Source organism: Microtus oregoni, unplaced genomic scaffold, assembly GCF_018167655.1.
Source record: "Microtus oregoni isolate MIOR12 unplaced genomic scaffold, Mior012 000060F_ref0000265, whole genome shotgun sequence".
In the NCBI taxonomy this organism is placed as follows: Eukaryota; Metazoa; Chordata; class Mammalia; order Rodentia; family Cricetidae; genus Microtus; species Microtus oregoni.
In genome coordinates this window covers 5,276,248-5,295,191 of record NW_024543870.1, presented here as the reverse complement: position 1 = coordinate 5,295,191, position 18,944 = coordinate 5,276,248, and the positions used below count along the sequence as shown (strand labels likewise).

General features: G+C 43.1%; 1 protein-coding gene across 9 annotated transcripts in view; it reads left to right on the top strand.

The window, feature by feature from the left end:
- Znf385b (zinc finger protein 385B) overlaps positions 1-17,540 on the top strand; it is a 362,200-nt gene extending 344,660 nt beyond the window's left edge. For all 9 annotated transcript variants that reach the window (XM_041639855.1, XM_041639854.1, XM_041639859.1 and 6 more), the window contains 4 exons: positions 12,176-12,421; positions 13,394-13,572; positions 14,132-14,233; positions 16,085-17,540. In XM_041639855.1, the coding sequence (XP_041495789.1) occupies positions 12,176-12,421; positions 13,394-13,572; positions 14,132-14,233; positions 16,085-16,300 (743 nt within the window). In that variant the 3' untranslated portion in view covers positions 16,301-17,540. The remainder of the gene's footprint in view (positions 1-12,175; positions 12,422-13,393; positions 13,573-14,131; positions 14,234-16,084) is intronic.
- Positions 17,541-18,944: the final 1,404 nt, after the last annotated feature.

Genomic DNA, 18,944 nt, shown 5'->3' with positions numbered 1-18,944 from the left:
CTGTCTGATGTGGAGTTGGTGAAGATCTCTCTTCATTCTGTAGGCTGTCGATTTGTCTTGTTGACCGTGTCCTTTGCTTTACAGAAGCTTTCAGTTTCAGGAGGTCCCATTTATTGTTTTTCTCAGTGCCTGTGCTACTGGAGTTATATTTAGGAAGTGGTCTCCTGTGCCAATGCGTTCAAGTGGATTTCTGGTCCCACCTTTTCAATGTTCTGTAAAGAGAGAGAGAGAGAGAGAGAGAGAGAGAGAGAGAGAGAGAGAGAGAGGCTGCTCCTTTGATTTTCTGGTCTGGGATTATTTATTCCATGTGTTTTCTTGGGTGTGTTTAACCACTTTAGATTGGAGTTTTCCACCTAGGATTCTTCTATAGGGCTGGACTTGTAGATAGGCATTGCTTAAATTTGGTTTTATCTTGAAATATTTTATTTTATCCATCTATTATGATTGAAAGTTTTGCTGTATACAGTTGTCTGGACTGGCATGTGTGGTTTTCTAGAATCTGTAGAACATCTGTCCAGGACCTTCTGACATTCAGAGTTCGTTGAAAAGTCAAGTGTTATTCTAATAGGTCTGTCTTTATATGTTATTTGATCTTTTTCCCTGGAAGCTTTTAATATTCTTTCTTTATTCAGTACATTTAGTTTTTTCATTCTAATGTGACAAGGGGATCTCTTTTCTGGTCCCACCTTTTCAATGTTCTGTAAGCTTCTTGTACCTTGATAGGCACCTCTTTAAGTTAGGGAATTTTTTTCTATAATTTTTGTTGAAAATATTTTCTGTTCATTTGACCTGGGTTTCTTCTCCTTCCTTTATTCATGTTATTCTTAGATTTGGGTCTTTTCATAGTGTCCCAAATTTTCTGGTTTCTTGTACCAAGGTTTTCTTAGATTTAACATTTTCTTTGACTGAAGTATTCGTTTCTTATAGTGTCTTCAATGCCTGAGTCTCTCTTTCATCTCCTGTATTCTGTTGGTGAGGCTTGCCCCTGAGCTTCCTGATCGAGTTCCTACATTTTTCAGTTCCACATTTCCCTCAGTTTGGGTTTTCTTTATTGCTTCTCTTTCCACTTTCATATCTTGAACCGTTTTATTTATTTCCACTATTTGTGTTTTCATAGAGTTCGTTAAGGGATTTATTCATGGCCCCTTTAAGGACCTCTGTCACATTCATAAAGACTATCTTACAGTTTTTGTCCTGTGCATCAGGTGTGTTGCAATACTCCGGGCTTGCTGTGGTAGGTTGCTGGGCTCTAGTGGAGACATATTGTCCTGGCTGCTATTGATTATGTTTTCTGCTGGTGTCTAGGCATCTGGGTTTGGGAGATTATAAATCTAGGTGCTGATATATCTGGCCTTGTCTTTTCCGGATGGGTGTTTTCCTCCCTTTCTGGTTCTTAGGAGAGGCAGAGTCAGTGGGTCAGCTGTTAGTAAATTCTCCCGAGATCCTGAGAGGTATAGCCACTGGGGGCTCCAGGTAAAATGTTTCTTGGGTAACAGGAGCTGACAGGCCTGGGGATTGGCTAGGAAGAAGGTCGATGGTGTCCACAGGAGGGAGGAAAGCAGGGGTTCCACCAGGATCTGCTTAGTCTCCTGGGAAGGGGGACAGTGAGTGAGGAGAGGCACCAACAGGTAGTCTGCTAGAGTTTAGGATGAGACGGGGATTTGGAGGAAGAAGAGAGGTCCAGATCTGCCTCCCTAGCCTGACTGCCTGTGGGTTCCCAGGGGTTGCCTGCTGGAGTGGGGGGCCGGGGAACGCAGAGAGTGGGCAGAGAAGTTCACGGGGAAGATCTATGTGGTTCACCAGGGTTGGAGGTGTTTTGGGGGCGTTGGCGGGGGGTCAGCTGCAGAGCTGGGGATGAGAGTGGGGGACTGAACTTGGAGGAATGGAAGGTGAGGTGAAAATCTGCTGCTAGCCTACCTGCTTCCCTGGCCAAAGTGTGCATATTCCTTATTTAAACCTGATCCCTAAGAGCCAAGGATATTAAAATAGTTGTTTATGAATATTCCATTTCCTGAAAAGTTACATCTTCAAAAAAAAAAGCCTTTAGATGGTACCTTCAGACTGCCACATTTCCCATGATCTTTCTCCATGTAACCTTTGGGAAAACACCTGCTAGATAAAGTTCAGATGAGCTGACTGCTGTTCAGATGAGCTGACTGCTGTATCCACCGTGCTCTGCAAGGCCGGCCTTTTCTTCTTCCTGTTCCTTCTGGCAGGTCCTGTTATGCTACAGATGAAGAGCACTTGCTTTGTGCGTGCAGCAATACACAATACAAAAAATATATATTTTGAAAAGATGTTAGAGATGGCAGCCTAACAGCATCTCCACATCTCTTATTACATATTGTTTTGCATCTTTGCATCCAAAATACCAGGTCTGCTGCTTCTGTATTTTGTGGAGGATCTTTTTTCATTTTTTTTCTTTTTTTTTTTTTTTTGCAAATCCATCACCTATCTTAATGGAATTCTACTTTAAACTTTAAAATATCTGTCATCAGTTAGTGGTTTCCACCCCTCGTGCTTTAGTAAATGTGTAGGTAAGGCTGAGACAGATGAGGCAAGGGCGTCAGAAGCCCTTGGCAATGCATTGATTTACATCCTTACAGGTTCACAGTGGTCCGACAACGCTCCCCCCCCCCCCCCCCCCCGCCACCAAGTCCCCGTCTAGTATGGAGCCCTCCGGGCTTTTTAGCTTCATTTCTCACAGACTGCATAGGGAAGAGGGTGCTCTGGCTGACACCCGTTCATGTCTTACTACTGCTCAGGAAATAGAAAGATAAAACAAAAGAAAATGGCCTGAGAATTCCTCACACCAAAACTCCTTGGTCCCAGGAGTCTTATGTAGTAACCAGGCAGGGCTTTCTGAGATGATGGCGACTTGGCGCTGGAGGTGTTAATGGAGAAAGGAAGGGGAATGACCAGGCATGCTTTCATTGTCTGCCTCCGTGCCCAATACTCCCCAGTAAAATATTAAGTATGAAAAGCGAAGTTAACTTCTGTGGTCTCAGAAAGGTTAACTGAGGGTTGAGGAAGTAGGAGGGGAGACAGAGTCTCAGAGAGGGAACTTGGGACTTTCACATGTTGACATTTAAGCAAGCGATTCTCCGAGGGCTTCTCCCTGCTTGCTGAGAAAACTGACTATAAAACTAAGCTATGGTAAACTGACAGAAAAGGATGCTACCTCTTCACCATTCTTGACTCAAATCCAACAAGTGAACTCGTGGTAATAGTCCTGACTTAGATTTCCTGTCTCACGCAGCCATACTGAGTCGGGGGCCACAAGAACAGTCTTTCATTGACTATGAAGTCAAAACAAATAGTAATAGAGCATAGCTAATGATTTCTTCCTTGCTTGGCCCAAGGAGGTGGCCTTTTCATGGCCATGCATCACACGAGCCCAGGAAGAACGCAGTGTTCGTGCCTCCTCCAGAACCTCAGCGGACAAAGATGCCATGCAACTGGTGCTGGAGATTTCCCTGACTGCCCTCCACTTCCATGCTTGCAAGACTCGCTGTCTTTCAGGGCACTCTGACTTATTTAAAAGTTCCTTTCTCCTTTCTTCTGGTCTTCATTTGGTTCTTTTTGGGGAGATCCTGTTGGAGAGATATCCCGAACCTCAGTCCTCCTCACGCAAGGATGGGGAGGAGTATTCACCAGTTCCCTGGAGTCAATGTCATTCTCTCAAAACCTTCAAATTTTGGGGTTCCTTTGTGATTCTGGAAGGGCTGTTTTATAAGGACATCAGTAGATATCAGTGATCAAGGTTCATGGATTATCAGAGACTTCTTAACAAATGACTATATGATAAGCAGAGAACAATACATCTTAATCATAAAATAGTACTAAAGTGATAACAATAAACACAATATGTAAGTGTGTAAATAATACTGCTTCCTTCAAATTTAATATTAAAATAACTATTTTGCAACCTAAGGAACTGGCTTGGGATAGCCCAGATGTAATCGTATTCTATTAAGACTAGACTTTTTTTTTGTCAGTCCTTAGCAGTAAATAGCATGGCTTTAGAAACCCACAGTATCCCAGCAAAATCCATTGCCTGTGATGTGAGTCACTAATAGCTACTCCACAGTGAACACCACTTTACTGTACCTCCCTCCTGAAGTCCTCGCCTTACTTTTGTGGCCTCCTTGATTCTTAAGACCAACAAGAAAAGGAAATTGTTTTGTATGTCTGAGGATTAATTTAGCAATCACCTAAGTCTTGCTGGAGATTAATGTCAGCTGGGAATGCAACAAGGAATAGCCAGGTGTTCTTAGCTATAAGACAGAAGGTTTTGTTCTCCACCTAAAGACCATCACCGCCCTCTTCATAAATGGAACCACTATCATTTACTGAGTGTTCATACCAAAGCCATAGATCCCTGATTTCTTTTTTTTTTTTTTTTGGTTTTTTTTTTTGTTTTTTTGGTTTTTTTGGTTTTTTTTTTTTGGTTTTTCGAGACAGGGTTTCTCTATAGCTTTGGAGCCTGTCCTGGAACTCTCTTTGTAGACCAGGCTGGTCTCGAACTCACAGAGATCCGCCTGCCTCTGCCTCCCGAGTGCTGGGATTAAAGGCGTGCGCCACCACCGCCCGGCCCCTGATTTCTTTCTTTGGACATTTCACATATAATCAGTAAGTCTTAGTGATTCTAAATACAAACATGCCCTGAAACTACCAGGAGTTCTCTAGTACTAACCTTGGCTACCCTGTGGACAGCTGCAGTGGTCTCCTTCCTGATATCTGTGCTTTCACAGTTTGTTTTCCAATAGGGATGATGGACTCAAACTCCATTTGAGACTCACCCGAAATTTCTCTCATGCTCTACCAGTCTGGATGTGATCTGATCCTTGATTGGATTTTTATTTCAGACCTATCAATTACCTGATAATAGACACTTCAAGAGGGGAAAGGGGCATGCAAATTACTTAATATGCACAAGGGCCAAATTCTGTAACTCAGAGAGTCAGATCTGATATTTGAACTTCAAATGTCCTCTTCTTGGGGGGCGGGGTTGTGTGAGTACCTTTAGTGGGATGGCAGATGGTTCTTGGGAGAAACAGGTGAGTCCCTAAAAAGAGGCAGTGGCATAGGATAAAATCCTCTGGGATAGTTAGCAGCCTCAAGTTACTGGAGACTCGGCGGCAGAACGTCACTGTCACCATGATTCCTCCTCCTAGGTAGAGACAGTCTCCCTGGCGATCTCTCAAAACTGCCCTCAGCAGGCCAGGTGAAAGTCCACCTGGACATGGAGGCACACCTTGTCTCTTCTCTGGCAGTTAATCTTTCCTGTCTCATGAAGTTCCCAGGGAGGGAGGCAAAGATAAATTTTTTGTCTTTTGGAAGAAATCTTGGTTGAGTGTTTAAAAGTAAAGACCTTTGGAGGAAGCCCTCTTCTGTGTTTGTGGGGGAATGGTGTGGCATGGACGGTTGAAAAGAGCTCATTTTCATGTGGCTTCTAAGATCTTCCAGTTTCCTTTAATCTTTAACTCGAAAATGCTTCACATGCCAAACACCGCGGAACATTGTTTCCTGAGCCCCAACATCACACACAACCTTAGTTTCTGTCTCCACTAGATACGGAGTTTCCATTGAGTTCAAAGTCTTGGTCCTTTTCCTTTTAACTTTGCAGTTTATATATTGTAGATTATATGTAGGTGTTCATTAAATGATTGTTACATGGGTGGATGGTTATTTCTTTATGTTAATTTACAAGCCCACCAAATGGTAAACATAATTATTTTATTATAAATATTTATGTATCTATATATGTCTTACAAGACGTAAGCTATATATTTTATGTGTCTTTCCACACTCCTCCTGTCGTGATTTTAAAATCCTGACCATTTCTCAGAGGTGGAAAATTACTAATGGCTTTTAATTCAAACAGACTTGACAAATTAAGACCTTAAAAACAACAACGCGAGAAAAAATTTCTCTTATGAAACATGAGGATTTCGTTGGCATATCCATTAAGTTTGGGGAATTAACTGGGAAGTAGAAAAACCATAGGAAAACAATCTGGGTGGATTTTTGCATGAAATAAAGATTTGGAGGGCTACTAACATTTGTTTCTGTGGCCCACAAGCTAAGTCGCTACTAAAGTACAGCGAAATAAAATCATTTTCTCTCTTTCCGAGTTCCTGCTTGGAACTGACTCCTGTGATGAAACACAGATTGGAGAGGAGGAAACATAACACATATGTCTTGTGTGTATCCATGCAATGCCGAGAGAAATGAGAGTGTCTCTGAGAAATAGCTCTGAATTCAGACTTAAGTACCTTCTTCAAATGGACAAAGAAAGGCTTGGAGAGGCCAGTTACAGGAAGTTATAGGAAATGACCAAGAGAGACGGTAAATAAAGTTAATGTCGAAACTGGCTTTCCCCTTAAGAGCCTCTGGAGATGTGAAGTCCTCTCTTCCCGGTACAGAGAAAGGGGCATCCTTAGAAGCAGGCTTTCCATGGTAGGTGTACACTTCCCCTAAAATACAGCAGTTTCTAATTATCCGAGCCTCTCCTCTGGCTGCTGCTCCTCAAAATAACCCTCATGCCAAAGGGACATCTAAGAAGGGACACTTCTGATCACCCCCCCCCCCGCACTTAAAGGAACAGTGCGAAAACCATTTTATTTACCCATTTCTTGGCAGTTTTGAGCATAACATGTAATGCTTTTGATGGCCTCTAATGACACCATCCACTTCCAGTGTCAGACTCTAAGAAAATGACCCTAGCAGTGAGCAGTCTCAATGTAAGAGCCTACAAAATATTAGAGCGGTAAGCGCACCAGCTCCGTGTTCAGGCAGCCCTTGTGGGAATCGGTGTTCTCTCTTCATTAATTGAACAGCTATAGGCATCTTGTTTCCTTAAGCCCTGACTTTGTTTGTACAGAAATGAGATTATCATAAGACTGCACTTAGAGGAAAGAAAGCCTGGGAGAGGAGTTGTGATACATGTTAAACAAAGGATGTCGGTTCAGACTCTGTGTGTATGTGTGTATGTATGTGTGTGTATGTGTGTGTGTGTATGTGTGTGTGTATGTGTGTGTGTATGTGTGTGTATCTGTGTGTATCTGTGTGTATCTGTGTGTATCTGTGTATGTGTGTGTATCTGTGTATGTGTGTATGTGTGTGTGTGTGTATGTGTGTGTGTGCGCGCATGCGCGCGCGCACCCTAGAGCTCTACTATGGCATTAGCCTTTTGCAACATGCACCCACCTTTTCTCCCTAGGTACCTCAGTACCTAGTCCTAGAGAGAATGCAGGAAGTCTGGGGTTCTCATATGTTCCTGATAAGAAGATAAACTGGTACAGTTATGTTAGAAAACTGTTTTTGGAACCTACTAACGACAGAGAGATGCGTATCTTATGCCCCAGAGATTCTGCTGGCTACAGATTAGTATTTAAATTTACAAACCAACGTAATGCTCATAGTAGCATTACTCAAAATAGGCAAAACTGAAAACATTCCAGATGTTCATCAGTATCCAAAAGATAAACTAGTGTAGTCACATGTTTCCAGGACATGACCTGGAAAGGAGAAAAAGACTTTCTCCGTGTAATAGTTCCGAAATGCCTGTTGTGTGATTCCATTTATATGAAGGTTTAAAATAGCTACTTGTATAATTTGATATAGGTAAGAATAGTGGTTACCTTTAGGAGTTCTTAATTGATTAGGAGTTCAAACAAACCTTCTGGGATGACGGGGAGGGACATTCTGTATCTGCCTACATAAATGTAGAGATGTATTCAAATACATGCACCATTATAGTCTGTAGAAATTTTGCAAAAGAAACTCAGACTAAACATAAAAGTGTAGGTAGCAATGGTTTCTCCCTCATTAGAATTTGTGTAAAATAAATAAAATAAAATTGATATACAACATTTTGATGAACTCACGACTTTTTAAATGTCATCTGACCTTATCTTCTAAATTTTTATAGTGAACGCAGATTTGTTAATATATAGATATGTATGTTATTCCATCATTGAAACCTGGCTAGAAAAAAAATATTGAAAGCCTTCAAGGGCCTGCCTTAAAGGTTTTCACTCCGGGTTCTAAAAGAGAAGCCACAGTAAACGTAGGAACTAAAGTCTAATGGCTGTAGGAAAAAAATCTCTCACACACGTTCTCTCTATTCTGTGCTCCTTTTATTTCTCTTTATTCTGCCACCTCTACCCTAATTCTTCTGTCCTAATTGTTTATAATTTCTTCTCTCAAAGTCTCCGTCTCATTCTAAATCCAATTCTCTGTTACAGTACTCTGTTCTAATTCATTCTTGTTCGAATTACTTTACAATGTTTTTTCTTTTTCTGCTTCTCCATCTTATTTCTTCTCAATCTATTTCTTCTGCCCTAACAAATTCCCAAGTGTGTGTGTGTGTGTCCATTCATTAGCAACTTGGTAGTAATATAAAAAACCACAAGGAAAATTCTCAGGGACACAGACATTCTTTGAAGATAAGTTAGCAAAGCTTATCAGCTACACTTTGTAGGTAACTGCAGCTGCAGCTGTGGGAAGGTGCCCACCATCTTTTAAAGGGACCACTACAGGTTACAAAGGGAGAAAATTAAACCATGGGGAGGTGTAAGGAAAAGGCAGAAAATAAGTGCATTATTTTACATTTCTTCAGTGTGATTAATAATATCTGGACATGGTTAGTCAGGTAGGTGCTATTGGTTTCTTGAAGGGCTAAGGTTAAACAGGGACAGACACCGGCAATACCACTCTGGTTCATCATCAATACTCTGAAGGCTTAGGTTGTACAAGGCCAGACACCTGAAATTTCATAAGTAAATGTGTGAAAGCTCCATTTGTGACGTGTCCAGAAGGACGCATGTCTGGCCAACTTGCTCCATCAGCCAGGCTAATAATACAGACCAGATTTCTAAGTTTCTCACCATAACGTGGAGAACACAGTACAGAGAGAAGTCACCCCCCTGACCATCCACAAATGCATGTGCCCGTAAGACTGAGATGTAATCATGGGATTCCATGTACACATTAGATGAAAGTGTGTGGTAATGGGGAGATAGCATGGCTGGAACTGCACGAGTAAAATTACAGATGAAAGCAGCAGTCTCCAGAGTCAAGGGCATTGCCAGCTTTGCCGGGCTGGGTTACTCCATCTGAGAAGAATTTTTCAGGTGGGTTGATATCTGAAGTATCAATTGCTGTAAGCTGTAATTGAGCCATGGCCCACAAGAGCTCGTGATAAAATGAGAAATTTTCACACTAATGAAATCAGATTCAAGAGTAACCTTTGCAAATAGAATAATAAAAATTTGGTAGGGTTCTCAGAGTTCTAAATGAAAATGTAAGGCAAACATAGTAAGTAAAGGATTTTTTTTTTTTAATTAAGAAACGTATATGTACAGGTTTGACATCTACCTGGATCCATTGCTTATCACTGCCTTCCGTGTTAGGACATGAGGCCTCCAAGGTACCTCATATGAAATACAGTATTAACTTTGAACAAGGTGAACTTATTTGTGTGAAGGTTCTGGAGTGGAAAATACAGATGACAAGTATTGATGGCTGACTTTCTGTGGTTCATCAACTTGGATATGAAGGAAGTCGTGCAGCAAAGAGTCTTTCAGTGTTTGGAGCTCTGGGAAGTCGGTGAGAGGTCCCACAGCGTCCGAGTCCCACAGCAGAAAACCTTACAAGGAGTGTGTGTACGGGCAGGAAGTGATTATGACAATCAGAGAGCCTGGTAATTAACAGTAGGCAAGGGAATACTTGAAAATGGAATCCGCGAACTCGAAGTTCCAGATGACATGCATCTTTATTAAAGGAAACAGAAGTAAACAATATATTAATTAAACCTTCAAATCCATTTTAAAACTCAGGTTTTTAAAAATGTCACTTAGCAAAGAGAAATAAGATAGTAGATTGTGATATCAAGCCACTGGGGGGGGAGGGAAATAATAAAATTTGGCCCTGCTGTTCTTAAGTTCACACTGATATAAATATGTAAATACAGCTGTCATTTTCTTGATGTTAGAGTTTGTTTTATTGACCAGCAGGCTTCAATCACGCAACAGAATGCCCTGACTACGTTGAAATCATGTGTGTATTTCCAAAGTCAAAATTTTTCCTTATGTTCCAAAGTATTGATTCTAATGGAATCAATCTCATGGAAAACAATTATTTATCTAAATCTTAAATCACACAATTCACTGTACATTTCAGTCTTCTGTCGATAGGGAGGTTTCTGCCCTCAGTATGGATTTCAGTGGATGTGAGTCTCTGGCTCTGGGCTCAGTTGACCTTTATTGGGAATATTTCCTGCAACATCTGGTGTCTTGTACTCAGCAGCCAGCTGAGCCCCTGAGATGTTTTCAACCCTACCCCTGCCCTCATGCTGAGGCTTCTAACCGGCCATTTCCATGCCTTTTCAGCCTCCTTCTGTGCTTACCTAAATCTGACCTTCAAAATTCCAAAATGATGCTTCCTTAATAAAAAAAAAAAAATGTTCCTTTCTTCCCAAGCAGAAATAACCATTTCTGCTGTATGCTCTGATGCCTCTCACAAGTTTCTACCATAAATTAGAACCCCTGAACGGTTATCTCATTTCCTTGGCTCCTCTGTAACTTTCTACAAGTCTGTACCTGGCTCACTTACTATTCTCTTTGGTGTCTCGCACCTTGTCAGCAATTAACATGATGTCAACATGCATTTGTTAGTGAATAAATTAGCAATTTAAAAAGGAAATTAAAAGCGGAATTGTTAGTTTTTCTTAAAGAAATAAGCATAAAAAGAAAAAAAATATATATATATATATATATATCTCATACATCTCATTGTAACCTGAAGCAGATGATTATTGAAAACAATGTACAGTAGCTTCACTTAAGAAAAATAAATGACAGACTGTATTTATATTTCTCTCTCTTTTTCTGTCTCTCTGTCTCTGTCTCTCTGTCTCTGTCTCTCTGTCTCTGTCTCTCTCTCTCTCTCTCTGTGGGGGTGTGTGTGTGTGTGTGTGTGTGTGTGTGTGTGTGTGTGTGTATAAAGAAAAAAGGGAGGGTGGAAATGATATAAATACTATACTCATGTATGAAATTTTCTAAAAAAATAAATTCAAAAAAGGAAAAATGTCTTAAAACTGTTTTTAAAAAGAGAGACTAGCTAGTTCATATATAGGGTGGCATTTGGTTTGCCACGTGCAGGTTTTGTGACTAAATCTCAAGACAGACAACTGGTGGTCCTGTCAGCCAACTGTACACCGTCCTGAGTTGCCTAGGACAGTTAACTAATACGTTTCCATGTAGGCTTCCCTACCTAACCTTCCTTAATACGAGTCAGTCGGCATCTCTCTAGCCGTTTTCTAAGAGTACAAGCTCTACTAGAGTTCCACATGGGACGGTACGCTGTTGCCTCCCTAGGGAGTCACTGAACAAAGCCTAGATTCTAGCAAAGCCACTGTGACCCTCTCACAGCCTGCTCAGGGCCCTTCAGGATAAGAGGCCTTCTGCAATCACGTGACTAAAATAGTCAAGACGTCTTTAAATTATTTGACTAATACTCATGTTGTGACCGGGCTTGGTGTGATGTGATTATTTAAAACTTTTTATTCAGCTGGGCAGGTGGGCAGTCATGAGCCTAAAGAATGGGACTCAGCTCCACCATTTTTTGGATAGAATGCCTTACAGTTCAGAGAGCGGGGAAAACTTACCGCTCATTACCACAGTTAACCATGTCTCTTCCCTTCCCCCTACTGAAGCACATAAAGTTTTGACCTGGTGTAAAAGTTAAATTTCAACTTCATACCCAGGCCATAACGAAATGTTAAGTTGTCAGCTAAAACCAACATGGGCTAATGACTTACCTCAGGTTGCTGCCTCGTCTTGTCAACATGCTGAAGAGAAGCTGATTTTGTTAGAGTGAAGCCTTCCCTAGAGCATGACTTATGACTCAGGGGTTCCAGAAAAATCACCTACCCAAAGTGGGAGACCAAAGTCATCATAGATCACTAGGATTTGGGGGCGATCTGATGTGGAAGCTAAGGGGATGGGATTTTGTTCAGATCAAGCTATGCAAGCTAAAATCTGTGCTAAACTTTAAAAGAACCTGTGTTGGTTTTTCTACTTGATATGGAAATCAAATTCCCGTTTCTAAGTCTGGTCTGTAAGTCACGGGAGGCTTTAATAACACCTCTCTGTGTTGTTTTCCGTAGAAGACAAAGGGAAGTTAAAAGCCACCGGTTCCGCTCAGCCCTCAGGCTCTGAGGGAGGCGCCTTTCTCCTCAAATCTGGAACCGCACCTCTGCCACCTGCGGCCATCACATCTCCCTCCAAGAGCGCAAACGGAGCTCCGGGGTCTGCTGCTGAATCCGAAGAAGAAAAAGCCAAAAAACTGCTCTATTGCTCACTATGCAAAGTGGCTGTGAACTCCCTGTCACAGCTGGAGGCACACAACACAGGTTAGCTGTGGGGCTTTGAGTCTAAAGAGTGTTGATAACCCAGCCCAGCTCTTCCCACCAGAATGGAACATCTGTTGCTTGCATGCCAATGTGTTCCCTATTCCTCCCTCTCTGTCTGTGTCTCTCGCTTTACTTAGGAGTGATTTTAGCAAAGTATGGTCATATGACTGAAAAGTTCAAAGCTGAAGTAGTGTGGAGATAAAGTATGTCATGTATCTCATCAGAAAGCATCTAATGCTTACCAAAAATCATTCTGATGAAGTGACAGGAATATAGTGAAAGGTTTGTGTGTACTGGCCACCGCTATTTACTGATTAGACAAAAAAAAAAAGGAAACAGCATAAAAATTCGTCAGTAATAATATGCTGAATAAATTATTGCAGCCCAGTGTGATAGAATATATTACTCAGTCACTAAAATTAATGAGAAGAAAACATGTACAAGGGCTAGAGGTGGTGGTGCATGCCTGTAATTTTAGCATAAAAGAGGCAGGAGAATCACAAGTTTGAGGCTAGCGTGGGCGAAAAGATGAGTTCAGGCCAGTCTGGGATACATAGTAAAAGCCTGTCTCAAAGAAAATTAGAAAGGAAGAGAGGAAGTTGGGGGAAAGGGGGAAAAGAGAGAAGAGGGGAGGGAGAAAAAGGTAATGGAAGAGGAAAGAGGGAAGAAACATAAAATAAAGGGTTTCCTATAATTCATGTTTATTTACTTGTTTATTTAGGTAGGGTCTCGTGTAGCACAGGCTAGCTTTGGGCTTGCTGTGTAGCTGATGATAACCTAGAACGCCTGCCTCCACCTTCTTTCCGAGTCCTGGGATGACAGGCATAAAGCACCACAGCAGGAACATTAAGTGCTGAGCATGAGACCCAGGTCTTCACACATGCTAAGCAAAAACCCCACCAACTGGACAAAATCTCCAGCCCCGCCACCTGTCCTTAAAGAGCTACTAAGGACATGTGTCTTTATTTTTAGGATCTAAACACAAGACCATGGTTGAGGCTCGTAATGGAGCTGGTCCAATTAAGTCCTACCCAAGACCTGGGTCGAGGTTAAAGATGCAGAACGGCAGCAAGGGCTCGGGACTCCAGAACAAGACGTTTCATTGTGAAATCTGTGATGTTCACGTTAACTCAGAGATCCAACTCAAGCAGGTAAGGCAGCCCAAATTAAACATTCTGAACATGTCAGGTCGTGTCTGTGTACGGCTCCTCATCTCTCAATGCTTCTCTGTGTGTTTGCTGTTAAATTTAATCCGCAATACGTAAGTGCTGCGTAGAAGAGTGCTGCGGGAGCTCCTTCCGCTTCTTCAGCTCCTTCAGCTGAAGCCGCTGAGATACCAGTGTGGGATTGTTTCGCTCTTTAGAAGAGAATATCTGAGCTGAACGACCTACCTCTCAGCTTCCAGCCCAGTGACTGGAGACAGATAAGTGGGCACAAAAGTTACCGAGAGCAAACAATGCTTCCTTAGCCAAGGGTCGATGGATGTGACACTTGTCCCCTAAACACTCAAGATCTGGTCAAGGAAGACAGGCTTGGTGATGGCCGGCCATGGCAACCCAGGGTGACTCTGATAAGAACATTAGAGGGACTGGATGGAAAGAAAGTCCTCTCCTGGGGCGGGGGGACGGGGGGATGGAGACACCAGCTATCGCTGTCTAGGAAATAGAGCTTTCCCAGAGCCAGCTAACGCTCACTACCTCTTTCCTTCAGCACATTTCCAGCCGAAGGCATAAAGACCGTGTCGCAGGAAAACCGCTGAAGCCGAAATACAGCCCCTACAACAAGCTCCAGAGGAGCCCGAGCATCTTAGCCGTAAGTTCCCCTTGCACATCTGACTTATGGCACAGCCTGGCTAGACTGGATAGTGGTCATCGGGAGAGCCTCGGAACTGGAGGTTCCTAGACTAGCCTCTGGGGAATGATTAATCCATTCATTCATTTTTATTTTATTTATATATTAATCATCTAATTGCCTGGCCTGGGGATCTAATCCAGAATTTGCTACCTACTTAGCACAAGTTCTAGTGCTAAGCTTATGGTTGTGAATTCATGGAAGAGAGGTGCTTGGTCCTTGGTGCCTATATGGAGGGCAGAGGAAAACTTGATGAAGTTGGTTCTCTCCTACTCCCTTGCGGGTCCTGGGCATCAGAATCTGGTTGTGAGGCCTGGCCATAGGCACATATATCCACTGAGCCATGTCAGACTAAGCAGCAGGCACGCCTACCTGCTGAGCCACCTCACAGATCCAGCAATATTAGAATGAACTACTTAATTCCTGCTACAGGGAACTCTAAAGTCGTCCTCCTTACAAGAGCAAAGGGGAGCTTCTTTAGAAGTCAGTGTCTTGGTGCCAGAGAGAAAACAGGTCAGGGGCTTAAAGCACTTGCTGCTCCTGCACGGGACCCAACTTCAGTTGCCACCACTCGGGACAGGCAGCTCACAACAGTTCCAGGGTGTCCCACACCTTCTGAGCATAGCAGGCATCTGCACTCATGCACACATGCAATTAAAATAAAAATAAATCTTTTTACAAGAGCTCATGTCTTACTTTTACTAAAACCTTGTCAAAAACATCCTTCTGTAAGGTTTAAACTAAACTAAAGGCCTAGAACAAGAGCAAGCGATGCCTGGGAGTTCAGGAAAGGTTTAATTTCATATGTCCTTTTTTCTGCTATGTGCTTATATACATATGAAAGTGTTTGTATTGCTCTTTCTGTTCATGGTGGTAACCAGGCCATCTCACCTGCTCTCAATTTGTACCGCTTTCAGTTTCTTCCACAAATACCAAGAGACTTCAGCAATAGGTACCATATAAATACACGGATAGACTCGCAGTGTCTCTGGGGCAGGGTCTAACATGCTCTGAGATGGAGCTGAGATGGGCCAGGTGGAGGGGAGCTTAGATCATCTTCTGGCCTCACCAAAGCTACCAGCAGGTGCCACAGGCAGGTGGTACCTGCGTTAAGCAAATGCAGTTGGCACAGCCCCTTTTCGTTACAAAAGACAGAATTTTATGACTGATTTCTTCCCAGGAGGCGTCCACACTGGGATCCCTTCAAGTTGAGAGGTTTCTAACCCACTTGACAGTCACTGTCAAGCACAGAACTTGACTTAATTATAACTTTTTTCAGGGAACACTCATCACAGGGATGGGGACAATACAAGAAGGGCAAAATGGTTTTATAGTCTCAACTCCTCACGGGTCCCTAATGTTCTACATCTCAATTACCTAACCCCAGTGCAGTCTAAGAGATGTGGAGTCTTCACACCTTTGCTCCTCAAAATCCAGTGCTGAACACTGGGTGCTGTGGCTCCTCTCTGGGGAGTGTGGCTGCACTCCCGGAGGGTGAGTCTGGCACAAGGCCAGCCCAGGCTGCGGACATCTCTGTAGACCACGTGGTCTGAGATTTGAGTTGAGCTGGTTGTATATGCAGGCCCCTTCTGGGTGTCTCTCCAGAGACCAAAACAGAACCAAAGTGTCCAAAAGTCCGGTCACACCCAGAGCCACCGAGCCCAGCGACAGCCATCATTTCATGGCTTCCCAAAGTCAAGATGTTCACAATTCAGTTGTTTTGGCTCTGTAGTGTTTTACTAGTGAAAACCCGTGGTGCTGTGACTTGTAAACATTACCCTCATCCCGTTTCCCATTCTTGCCCCTTCTTAGGCAAAGCTCGCGTTCCAGAAAGATCTGATGAAGCCTCTGACCCCGACTTTCCTGTCCTCGCCCCTGGCGGCTGCAGCTGTGTCCTCGGCGCTGTCCCTACCGCCTCGGCCATCCACCTCTCTCTTCCAGGCTGCAGCCATTCCTCCTGCGCTGCTGAGGCCTGGCCATGGGCCCATCCGGGCCACTCCCGCCTCCATCCTCTTTGCCCCTTACTAAATACTTGCAGCCCGCAACAGGCCAGGCCAACAGAAAACATAGAAGAAAAGCCCAGAGGATTCAGCAATGTTAAGCCCTGTATGTGACTGTAACCACCCCACCCACCCACTGACAAAGTGCAGGCCGCAGATCAGCCCAACCTCCAAAGCCAAACGGAGGCCAGGCTGAAGGGCACTATCCCCCTGTTTCCCGTGCCCCCTCCATCCTACCCCAGCTGATTGGTGTATCTGAGATATTTAAGTTTCTTGAAAATATATTGATCAGAAAAAGAGAACCGACCTCCGTATTCCCATGGACATTATCTGGCTTAGAAACGAAATGGAATCTCTTCCTGGCAGACTTGAACAGTCAACTGTTCCTCGGGTATCTGTAAATAACTCCGGAATCCAAGCGGGCATGTTCTAGTGAGGAACGGAAGTCCATCTCAAGTGCTTAATTGTGGATACCATCTTCCCCACAGATCATGGCGTTCTTCCTTCTGGTGTACTGGTGTCCATAGGGATTGTGTACCGTTCTAGACCTGAGTACTGTTGTATCCCGTGTAGTACTAGATTGTAACTCTTGTCGAGTTAAACTTCTTTTTTATTATTGCTGTGTAATTGTTAGGAAGCAAAGCAGCTTTGAAATTTTTTTTCTCTTTAAGAGAACAAAAGATAATGTATTTTCTTTATTTCATGTTTTATTTGGAGATATTTAAACAGAATAGAAAGCCATATAACATAGCTATAATTACTACCTGTTTGCTGTTTTTGTTTTAACTTATTTTTGTAGCACCCTCACTGGTTTGAGTTGCTAGGCAAATGTATACAAAAACACAAAGAGCTTCCTAATTGCACAGTTTTGCACCGTCTGTGCATCCGCAAGGAGACAATGAATCCGTGTATTTCTACATAATGATCTTCATTTTAAACTCTTTTCATTTGTAATGATGCTACATAACTCTGTGGCTCCCTGATGCAATAATGTACAGAAGATATATAATTTATAATTGAACAATCTGTCTTTCTGTTTGATGACTATGTCACAGGTCACATGACCATACCCTTCTCTACCCTCAACCCCCCCCCCCAAAAAAAAACCCCAACTGATGTTGAGAAGACTGGAATGTTTGTGATATCAGGGGCAGGAGGTATCATAAAACAATGCAGAGAGTGAACTCTTGTAGAGGGCCTATATCTGCCATCTGTAAATGGTAAAATGTCTGTGTATTTTTTTAAATGTACCTTTTCAATAAAAGTACCAAAAAAAAAAATCTACTGCTGTTTCCTGTGGCATTTTCTCTGGAGATTCCTGTGACTTCGCATCACCCGACTCTTCCGTGGTCCACACTTAGGCGTGCAAACTGAATCACCACGTTTATTCATTGCTCCTCATGGTGTCTCCCTAAGGCCAGACTTTCCCACCGCGATCTCTCTGACTCTCGAGGCCAAAGCTGTAATGTCGTCCAAAATGGTAGCAGCCTGTTCAAACCCCGTGACTCTGAGGTCTTCAGACTTTGTGCAGGTCCTCTAAACCCCACGACTCCTCTTTTATCCCTGTCAGTGACATTTATGGGCGGTTCCCGTTCCACGTTCCTCCCCGGCCCCTCCCTCTAACCCTGTTCTATCGCATTTTAAGCATAGCGCTTAGAGCATCTCCGTTTGTTCTGATGAGCTTTTGCTTCTTTACCAACTAAAACTCTGTGGCCTAAAATAACAACTGTTTTATTACATCAGGATTTCACAGGCTGGTAATTCCAGAGGGCATCTGCCTGGGTTGTACTCTATTCCCTCAGGCATCATCCGAGTTCCCATAATCATATTCAGCCAGAAGCTGAGCTGAGCAGAGCTGGGCTGGGCCGGGCCAGGCCGGGAGGGGCGGGGCGGGGCGGGGCAGGGCGGGGCTAGTTTGGAAAGTCCAGATAGTTTCATTGGCCAGTGCACCCCTGTGGAAATGCCTAGTTTGGACTCTGCTGTAACAGTCTACCAGAGTGTGTGTGTGGTTCCCCGAATCTTTCCAGTTGAATTGGATCCTTACACGGTGATTTTAAAAGGCCTAGCTGGGAATCAAAGGCTTCTTTATGAATCACTCCAGAGAGTACTAGCATGTCACTCACACCGCAGCCTACTGATCAAGAAAGACACTAAACCCATCCAAATCTAAGGGAGGACTATGAGACTTCAGGTCTTAAATGCAAAGAAGAGCAAAGAATATGCCCCCATGGTTAATCTATCGCGCTATCTTAGACTTTTGAGGAAAAATGGTAACAAAACTATTATAGATCTTCTGTCTTCGGCCCCTAAGCCCAAACCCTGTAAGTCTTTTAAATGGAGATTTGGGTTGGAGTGGGAAATAAATACTCTTTAAAACCAAACCTGGTAGATGGCAGCGGCACTGTGACGGAGGCTCAGTAAGCCAAGTCAATGGCTTCTCCCATCAAAGAGTTTATCCAGCTGTCTGAAAGACTGCTGGCCTTAACACCTTACGCCTATAAACAGTTACTTTTACAGTCTAGCAAAAGTCTAGTTTGGCATTCAGAATTCGGATTTTGTTTTGTTTTATTGTAACCCATTTGAACTCTATCCAGCACTGGTTAAACCTGTGTAATTTGACCTGGAGGCTTGATTGATAGATGCCATACTCTGTGAAAGAATTAGGTTTCCGT